This window comes from Mesoplodon bidens (genome assembly GCF_964165515.1).
Source record: "Mesoplodon bidens genome assembly, chromosome: 4".
Lineage (NCBI taxonomy): Eukaryota > Metazoa > Chordata > Mammalia > Artiodactyla > Ziphiidae > Mesoplodon > Mesoplodon bidens.
This window is the reverse complement of record NC_138160.1, coordinates 40,159,334-40,169,740: the sequence shown is the minus strand read 5'-3', so window position 1 is coordinate 40,169,740 and position 10,407 is coordinate 40,159,334. Positions and strand designations below refer to the sequence as shown.

The 10,407-nt window shown below is 47.6% G+C and overlaps 1 protein-coding gene across 1 annotated transcript; it reads right to left on the bottom strand.

The window, feature by feature from the left end:
- Window positions 1–470: 470 nt before the first annotated feature.
- Window positions 471–10,184, bottom strand: ISL1 (ISL LIM homeobox 1; the record flags this gene model as incomplete). The annotated part of the gene is made up of 6 exons (XM_081234058.1): window positions 471–587; window positions 2,643–2,810; window positions 4,031–4,317; window positions 6,151–6,410; window positions 9,138–9,327; window positions 10,157–10,184. 6 exons carry the CDS (start codon window positions 10,182–10,184, stop codon window positions 471–473), a joined length of 1,050 nt encoding a protein of 349 aa, XP_081090184.1.
- Between the last annotated feature and the right edge of the window lie 223 nt (window positions 10,185–10,407).

The window sequence follows — 10,407 nt, the reverse complement described above, 5'->3', positions numbered from 1 at the left end:
CAAAGAGGCCAGTTTCTCTTTCTGCTCATTTGCTGGAGCTCCTGTTTGGCAAGGCAATGACCAATATAGAAACAGCACCATTCAGAATAAGATGGACTAGAAAATCTCTATTTCTGCTTTTCTCTAGATGTGCAGTGAAATGAAAATGCTTTTTTTGAGATCCTTGAATATAAATCCTCTACGTTTTAAAAACGTCTTTTTTTTTTCAGTACTCCTAGGTCATTGGATAGCATTATGTTGGGTTTGGGTTTTGTTTGTTGTTTTAATTCTAGTAAAATCCCATGATTGTCTTCACAGTGTTGCTACCATATCACCTTGTCATTAAAACAGACTTCGTGCGTTTCATGGAGCATTCATTTCTTGATTCAGTTTTTATTGACTGGGTCGTTAAATACTTTTGTTTCAGAGTTCAACATTATAATTTCCCACTTTCTCCAACAGGGAAAAAAATACATCTGAATGAATGTTCCTCATGCCTCAATTGGACTGGCTACCATGCTGTTAGGTGTATCTGGGAGCTGAGAGGACATCGACGCCACTTCACTGCCAGTGGAATTAGAGCCCGGTCCTCCTTCTGAAAAATTGACCTGCATAGAAGGTTAAGAAATGAATAAAGGAGGCTGTGATCGTATTCACAAAAGGATTATAAACTTGTCCTCTGTGTGTGTGTGTGTGTGTGTGTGTATGTGTCTGTGTGCAGAGACAGATATATAGATAGAGATATCCGCATATATAATTGAATTTTAACAGGCTTAAAGAAAGCCTACAAGGAAAAGAACTTGGGAAGAAATCCTCTCGCTTTCCCATCTTCCAAGAGATCTCTGTTTTAACTGAAACGGAATTCCCAACATTATGTTGCATTAAATTATTTAAGAACAAATGTGTTTCCCACTGTAAAATGGCATCGCAACTCTACCATGCATGCTCGAAATAAAATTATCCTGCCGGCTACGTGTTGCCCTGGGAGCAGGAGAGTTCTCAGTCTCTAGGCGTCAAAGCCTCTCTTCTTGAGTTGGAAAATCCATAACACGCTGCTCAGATCGTGTGACGGGAGATTCAGAGGAGGCTCCACAGAACAGTGATTAACTCCTCAGAGGGTTCACAGCGTGGCCTTTCTTCCTTGTTGTTGGTCCTGCTGCCTTTTGGCCTCTTTCTCTCTTTCAATCAGGCTCTTCCTTCCGAGAGGAGACCCATATATTATAACGTCATCCACATTATAAATATCTGGCTCCTTCTCTTAAGCCGAAAGTATTGTGTTGCTGTTGTAAACCTTCTTCTCCACTCTGCTCCCAACACCTCCCCAACCTCGGCTTCCCTTCCACTGCTCTCAGCTGACACTAAAGTTTCAGGAGGTGCAAACACTTGGCTGCCCTGAACCCTCCCCTTACCTGCCTTCTACGATCCAAATAACTGGTAAGATTAGCCTGACACTAAAAATAATTTCTTCTTCCTAATTCCAGGGTCTACGTTCCTTGCTATCTTATTGAACTTTCCCACTGTGAGGCCAAGGGACTTCTCACATCTGCCTCCTCTAGACTGGCCCACTTGCAAACAGACACCTGGGCCAAGCCCTTTTAACCCCTGCCTGTGGCCCATTACCCAACTGTTGCCACAAAGAAAGAAAATGCCCTCCAGGTAAATGTGAGGGGAAAAAGTTAACCTCAATTCAAGCTTTATTTTCAAAGAAAGGAACAAGTTTTTCGGATGGATCTTGTTTTATAGAACAAGATCCTATAGGGCTGTTTATTACTTAAGAAAAAAAGCTGTATGTGTACATATATCATCTCACAAAAGATATATACTTAATAATCTTAGTTATCTTCACCCAGGTGAAAGGTGAGTTGAGTTTTCTCTTCTCTGGATGTGTAGAACATATTAACACGAAAACCGGTTTTCACATTATCATCTCTCTGATCGGTAGAACTCAGGTTCCTTTTGCTATACATGCCCCACAGTATGTGACTGTGTATGATATTTGAACTTACACACTAAAAAAATGTTTAAGCAGTCCTACATCTTAGATTAAGATATAGTCCCAGAAAGAGATATAGTCACAAAAAGTATCAATCATATCTTTGAAAAACTGAACTCTTTATTGATATATTTGAATAGTGCACAGATAGGTGCCTGCTGACCACTGATAATAACATTGATTATGTATTACAACATTGATTAGTATTACAATCACCTTGATTTAGGTCCTTAACTGTACCATGCTCTAGGAGCTGAGAAGGGAGTAAATTTACTGGCTGCTGATCAAAATGCCAAGGTGATCTTTAATGTCCCTTCTGACGCTACAAGTCAAAGATGTATGATTCTGCAACCCAGGATACCTTCCCACGCCGTGTCTATTTAGTTAGGCACCTTGAAGTTAACCCCTCAGAACAGGCCTGATTGGTAGAAAATTCAACCTATATGGTCAAGCTATGAACTCTCACAGAAAACACTGACAAGAGGTTTGTTTTCCTTGCATGCTTCCCTCCTCTCTCCAACACACCCCCTTCGTCTCTCCCCGACCCTGGGGACGGGGAGCACCCTCCTCGCTAACGCCCACCCCCCAGAATCTTTCCTTATGTGACAGTTTAACCAGAATCTCCTTTCTCTGGAGATTCAGCCTCCCCACTCTGGGAGCTGACACTTACCAGTTGCTGAAAAGCCGGCTGATCTATGTCACTCTGCAAGGCGAAGTCACTCAGTACTTTCCAAGGCGGCTGGTAACTTTGCACCTCCACTGGGTTTGCCTGTAAGCCACCGTCGTGTCTCTCTGGACTGGCAGCCACCATGGGAGTTCCTGTCATCCCCTGGATATTCTGTGAATAGGTCCCCCCCAATCCCAACATGTTAATGAGCAAACTCCCTCCCTCCATTGTCTGTGCAGGCTAAGCAAATATACCCTGGTATTATCTTATCTATATAGCGGCCTTTATTGACTCAGTTAATCTGCTGCGCGTATGGATATTAGCCAGGGTTCAGTTTTGTGTTATTACGTTTTGTTCTTCTGTTTCTGTGGGCTGGACTATTAGGTCTGCTTGGACCTTATTAAGCGAAATTCTGTTTCGACTTTCTTCTTTCCCCTTAAATTCACGGTTCATCCCAATTCCGCCTGTCTACCTTTCCAGGCCATAGCATCTCAGTGGAAAGCTGAGGCAGGATAGGCCTCCCTTCAGCCTCTAGACATGGTGATTTTCTGGGCAGTTTGTTAGTCAGATTTGGGGGTAGATTTTCTGCAGGCAATTCTCCGGGAGCCAACCCCGACTCCCAAGCATTTGAGTCTGGCCACTATTGTGCTATTATGCACTAACCAACTTAGAAAATGCCCTGGCCCAGGCTTGGCCAGTCTGCCAAATTTAATGACAGCAGGTTTTATGGCATTTAAAAATAGGGCCTAAGCAGTAAAAAGCAAAAAAAAAAAAAATACTGGTTGGTGGGGTAAGAAAGAAACTCTTTAGTTGAACTTAACCAGGAGGCCTACCAGTTGGGTGCTGCTCTGGGCCAGGGATGATAGTGGGTAATAGTGCCAGGGACCTGACATCTCTGGAGGCCTGGGCTTGACCTGGAGCAGAGGGTGCCCTGTTTTCACGGGTCACCTTGGGGCACTTCGCCCACCTGGGGGCTCTGCTGCAGGCTGCGCACGGGGGACACCGGGATGACCCTGGGTTAAAAAGGAAGCCAAGGAGTTGTCCCTTCCTCCTCTCGGCTGCCCGAGGAACTGATGACCGGAACTTTGGCAAAACCAGCGCCAGGCCTCACTGCCCACAGAGGGGGCGACGGCCCCTCCGGATCCGGGATGGGGCAAGGCTGAAGGGCACGCACGAGCCCACCCCCGCGGGCTGGGGCCTCCCAGAGCAGCACGGGCCGCTGGGCCGGGCACCGGTGGGGGGGCCTCTCCCCGGGGCAGGGGGGTGGGCCGCCAGTGCCAGGTCCTGCTCCGGAGCCGGAGGGAAACGGCGCCGGCCCACCTGGGCAGCCGGCACGCACGCCTCCTCGGCTTCCCCCTCTCGTCCCCTGTCCGGGCCGCAGGGCCACTCACAGTTTTGTCATTGGGTTGCTGTTGCTGGAGCTGCTTCATCATGATGCTCCGCTTCTTGTCCTTGCACCGCTTGTTCTGAAACCAGACCCGGATCACGCGGGGACTGAGGCCGGTCATCTCCACCAGTTGCTCCTTCATGAGCGCGTCGGGCCGGGGGTTGGCGGCGTAGCAGGTCCGCAAGGTGTGCAGCTGCTTCTCGTTCAACACAGTCCGCACGCGGGTGGTCTTCTCTGGCTGCTTGTGGACATGGGGCCGCAGGGCCGGCTGCCGGGCGGAGATGGGCTCGGCTGCGGGGCAAGGGGTGCCGTGAGCGGGCCGGGCCGCCCGCCCGCGCCGCTCCCGGACAATGGGCAGCTCTTTGCAGCCTCGACAGACAAAGCAGGGGCGGCAGAGGTGGGGGTAAGGGGCGCGAAAGGGAGAATAAAATCTCGCTCTCTCATCTCAGAGGTCAATGCTCAGTAATCCGGGCCCGGAAAGCTGCCTCCGCCCCTGCTTGTGTCAACATGGAGTCAGCAAAGGGGCGCACGTCTCAGGGCCTGTCCCCCTGCTCACAGCAAGGACGGCATCGTTCTGCCTTGTTTCTCCTCCCTCCGTGCCTTTTCTAGTACCCGGACTGGGCCCAGGTTACACCGAGTCCACACCACCCCCAACCCCCAACGCACAGGCGGTACTAGGGAAGGAAACGCAGAACACCCCAGTGACAGCCAGAGACACTACCCCAGTGGGATGTCTGCAGCGCAAAGGCTGAGGAGAATTCTGACAGAGAGTTTGAACTTCAGTCCCCAGGGTAGAGTTATATCAAGGGGATAAAGAAATTCGGGATTTCGGCCATCTCTCCAGCCTTTGATCTTTCTTAGTCTACCTGGATCTACTAAATCTACCTGGATGTTCCTGATGTGATCTGATTCCAAGAAAAGGAAAATCGAAACTCTTTAGAGCTGCCTGGCCTCTAGAGGAAAGACAGCTGGGGAGTGTTCTGGCTCCTGACTCCCTGCCAGTACTTCGGCCTCTTCTGTGCTTCCCACAGCAGAGCACAGGTTGCACCTAACAGAAGTTGCCACCTCTGGCTTTGCCCCCCCTGCAAGCTAAGTCACAAATCCCCCAGGACGGAATTCTTAGAGCTGCCAGAGAGCAGAGGAGGAAGAGTTGTAGTTTTCTCACAGCCAGAACTCGGGGCGAATTGACACTTTAAAAATGCACAGGGCAGATCTATCAAGACAGGAAAGCAGGGATGGAAACATTGTCTGCCTTCTTACCTGTGGCCCCCCCTCCTGGTCAACCTTGCCCTATTTCTACTCTCCTTCCTGGGACAAGGACCCTCAGATCTGTTTGTTACAAATCCTGCACTTTCCAGGACCCCCCAGGGGGTCAGGTCAACACCTATGGGGTCAATTTAGTGTCACAGCAACAGGTCCAAAGATGAAATTCTCACCAAATCAAGTAGAATGAACGGTTTAAAGAGGGAGGCTCCCTTTAAAAGGCAATTACTGCAGATAAGCTTGTTGACAGTTTTAAATTACGGCTCCGTGCCAAGGCTTGCAATTATTAAAACTGTATCTTTGCAGGCCCACTCTCTCACAAAGGGATACAAATAAAATTTTAAAATATTTTGGAGTGGGGGGCAGTTTGCAAGGGAAAAGGAATTGAGAGGCTAAATAACTTGAGGCCACCTAAGCTTCTTTCATTGGGTTAAAGGAGGAAGCTCCAGGGGCATAGAGCTCCACCCCTTTAATTAGGCAGCTGCGGGGAGAATACCTGGCGGGGAGCTGAAGCCCGTTTGCAGTAAGCCGCGTTTTGGAGGCCAAGGTGAACTGGAAGTACTGTTTGGGCGTGTGCATACACGTGTGCCCAAGCAGTGTGCATTCACGGGCACCCACATCTAGACACACAGACGGGTAGTTGTGCTGAGGGGAGTCAAGGGAGACAGTGAGGGCATTGAACCTTGCTGCGAAAGAGTGAAGCTCGGTGCAAACCGCACCCAGAACCCTCCGACTCCGACCGCAGCAACCGCCGCAAGGGTCCCAGGGTTGCTGCGGCCGCTGGCGCGCTGGCAGGGGTGGCGCTGGCCTCGCCTGGCGCCTGCCTCCCCGAGGAGGGCCTCCCTCCGCGCCCAGGAGTACCTGCCATTTGCAGCGGCCGCGCCGGGTGCAGGGGGCTGAGCGGGTCGCCGGCGCCCAGGCTGGCCCTCTCCACCACGTCGTGATCCGCGCGGCAGAAGAGCCCGTCCTCCCGCAGCGCGAACTCGTCCCCGGGGATGAGCTGGCGGCTGCAGGCCACGCAGCGGAAACACTCGATGTGGTACACCTTGGAGCGGGCGCGCATCACGAAGTCGTTCTTGCTGAAGCCGATGCTGCACTTGGCGCATTTGATCCCGTACAACCTGCGCGGGGGCCGGGCCCGGGGCGGGAGGGAAGCACAGAGAGAGGGGGTCACTTCAGGCGGGCGCTGCCCCCGACCCAAGGTCGCTGGCAACCTCGGCCACAACGCCCTGAGACACTGAAATCAGCATTCACAGACAAACTGGGAATGGGAGGGTGGAAATGATTAGATTTCTCTCGTTTCCCGCTCTATTTCCCTTTCCTATGAGCTTCTGTGTCTCGATCCGTATCTCTTAGTTGAAAACGCCCAGTCCAAACTATCGAAAAATGTTTGACGTGTTGGAAGCCTGGGCCGCTGCTCCAGCGACCAGTCCAGGGTGGCCCTTGCCGCTCTTGGCAGGAAGGGGTCCAGGGGGACTCCGGGAGTCACTGGCCCCAAATTTTCGCCTCCCTATCCCCCAATTTCTGCTGCTAGAAACGTCTCTAAAACTGCAACCCAAATCCTCCTTTCAAAAGAAAATGAGGTTATGGAATGAGATTGTCACCCCACTCGGTTTGAAAACACACAAATGCACAGGCAGAAGAACAAAATGAAACCTCTGAGGGTTTCCAGAGCCCTTTCCGCACAAGCCCACTGCACTTTTCCCCCGCTAAAGATCTTTTCCTCAGGCAGCAATGTTAGCAGCAAGTTTCCTCTCCCTTCCTCCTTTTATTATTATTTTTAAAACCTGCTTTGGTTCCCTCCATCTTTTTCAAGTTGCTGAAGCATCTACCTTTATTTCAGTTTGTTTGAGAACCCTGACCAGACAGAAAAATGAACAGACCCACTCCTAAGGTCTTCCTCACTGCTGACCTTTCTTTACCAAGAGACAATCCTTGTAGGTTTCATCTAGAGGCTCTGCCCTGGCCCCCTCTCCGCGTTATCACTAATAAAGCAGGCGCGTTCCTACAAACAGAGAGAATGGAGGAGAGGAAAAGACCTACACAAAGGGGGGTAAGGGGGAGCCTCGCTCCCCCAAGGGGAGAAAGGCATTCGGAAATCTAAAGGGTCTCTCTGTTCTGCTTTTACAACTACAGGATTTCAAAGGGACACACACACTTGCACTCGCACGCACACACACAGTTGAAAGAGTGGAGAAGAAAATGTAAAAGCGATTGGTTCCTTCCACTAACGTTTAGCCAGAACTAGGCACAAGCAGGTCTGAATACAATTGAGCCAAACACTATCTCCACAGGAGTAAAGCTACTGCTGGGGGTTGAGAAGTGAGCTCTCCCTCTCCACAATCTCCAGTTCACAAACCAATCAAGTAAACAATTGAAAATGGCTCATTTGTCAGAGGTTAGAAGGTAGATTCAAAAGTTTTCCCTCCCTCCGCCTACTCTATGTGAGATCTTCCACTTCATAGGATGAGGACTTTACCTTGCCTGTGACCAAACAATTTGGAAAATCCCTCCCCCTTCCTCTAGCTCCCCACTTCCCCTCTTTCCTCCCGTTCTCCTCCCCCACCATCAAAGTATTAATAAACATTTTTTTTCTGCACTGTTCAGCTTTATTAAAATTACACTGTCCACTTCATGGTTTTAAAATAACAAAAAATACTGCACACTAAGTGGGCAGGAAAAAATTGTAATTGCATACTTAAATCACAGCTAAACTTTAAGGTTAAGTTCTAAGCTCCATAAACTCTATGACTTACAGAGCTAATTACTTGTTAACAGCCACTGGAGAACTTATTTTTAAATATAATATTTTGATATTATTCGACATAATAACGAAAGTGTTATCTCTTCTGTTTTGTTCTTAAAACAATAATATTTTCTTTGGAAGTTCTACTTCCTTCCTAAGGCAGAAAATGAAGTTTCTGACATATGTATACACAAGTCAGAAAATTTGAGATTGGCAAAGCATGAAGTTTAGACGCAGAATAAATTGAAAGAAAAAAATTCAGAAAGTTCCTTATGTGGTTTTATTCTTGACAGTAAGGGCAATTCGCTCATTTTATCAGTTACCAGATTTTAATGTGAGAAAGGAAGCTGTTCAATTATCTAAATATACCAATTGTTCGTAGACAGATGATGGGCAATTTGATCTGCTCTGTCTAATTCATCAGCTCAGATAAGATAAGAAAGAAGACAGTCAGATGTCACCAAAGGGTTAATATTTTAAAAGATTAAATTTCCGGTCTTTTTTACAGAGAATATTTGGGTTGGTTTTTAAATTTTCTAGGCAGGAGTCCTTACCCTAAAAGTAACAGGGCAATATCTCTATTTGCGCTTTCAAAGTACATCTCTAAATATGCTTAGGTCAAACTATTTCACCTATTGCATTGACATCTCTGAAGAATCTGGAAGTTACTAATAAAATACTTAATTAAAATAAAGAAAAAAGAAAAAACATTGCATGATACAATAAAAACCAACCAACCTTTTTTTTTTTAAGTTTAGAAACCCCAACTTTTCCATCTTGAATTTATTTTTGTTTGTTTTGGAAGGGGGAGGGTAACAGAAGAAAATAATTTGAGCATCACAAATTCCAAGAGCAATTATACAAGCTTCAATGCCACATAATTTATGGGAACCACTATCGAGTTTCGCAGGGTTTTTTTTCCCTCTAAAAAGTAAAATGAACAGCATAGGTTAATTTACATATTACACTTACAAGGGTAACTTTTGCACGCTGGAATCCATTAAGGCAAACTTCACCAAAGGACAAAGCCACACAAAATAATAACGAATGGGGAGAGAGAGGGAAATCTCACAAAATTAAGGAAGTAGTATAAATGGCGTACCTGATATAATCTCTTTTACAGTAGGTTTTCCCATCTCTAACAAAGCACGTACAGCTCTCGTCCAAATACTGATTACACTCCGCACATTTCAAACATGCCGCATGCCATTCCAAATCCGGAGAAACCCTCAGAATATACTGATCGTGAATTTGATTGCCGCAACCAACACATAGGGAAATCAGACGTTTTTCTGAAATGAAAATAAATACATGATTGACTAACCGTTTACTTCCTACAGAGATAAACACACTTTTAGTGTCGTTCTCTTATAGGGCATACTCTGGGAGTTTGTTTTTTTCTTTTAAGAGTATTGCACTTTGGGATGGTAATTGGAGTGTGCCATCAAAACCCTGACTCATTTTTAAAAGGAGGTGGAATATATGTAAAATGCAGATTTGAATAGTCTACATTTGTAAGCCTAGCACGCAATCAAACCCGTTCATTTTGTATTTCTTTTTCCTCCCTCCTCCCTCTTTGCCATAATCATTGGGAAAGATTATGGATAAGTCAAGTCAAAGAAAAGGTTTTGACTAGAAGCGTTAAGTGAACGCAGGGATGTCTATATTTTCCATGAAGCACGTTCTTAAATAGCACATAGGACTGGAAATTGTTAGCAAGAGCAGACATCAATACAGTTGTCACTCGTTCTCTTTTGCAAGTCTAATGCTAATTCACATCTCCGGGTATTGTACTTGCAGGCGGACCTTTGCAACAGAATAACCTTCTCGGAGAGCTCAGGATTCCCGAGGAGGAAACCACCGCTTAGCACCAGAAGTCTAGGGTTTTGGAGGGCACGCAGGCGAATTCAAACACAAGGTACGATCAGTTTCCCGAAGATCAGAACCGACAGCAAGCATGCAGGCGTGGCGGCAACAAGAAAAAGCCACCTTCTCTCCCTCTCTCTCTCTCTCTCTCCAAGCAATGACTCGAACTCCGAAGAGCCCTTGGCACCCTTGCCTGAGAGAGACCCCCGCACAAGAACAGCACACCGAGCCCCACAAGGTAAAATCGCCTCTTACTTTTTGGTGGATCTCCCATGTCTCCCATATCTGTAACAGGGAGTAATGTCCACAGTGAAATGGTGGTTGTACAGTTGGTGACCAGCCCACAGAGAGGATGCTGGAGCTGTGGCTAAGTGGGAAACAGTGGCCCCTAGGGTTGCCAAGGCTGAGAGAGCCGCTGCCCGGCTGCGCCGCGCCCTCGCGGATCGGGGAGTCCAATTTAAGCCGGCGGAGCTGGCGGAGCGGAGGCGCTGCGGCGGCGGCTGACT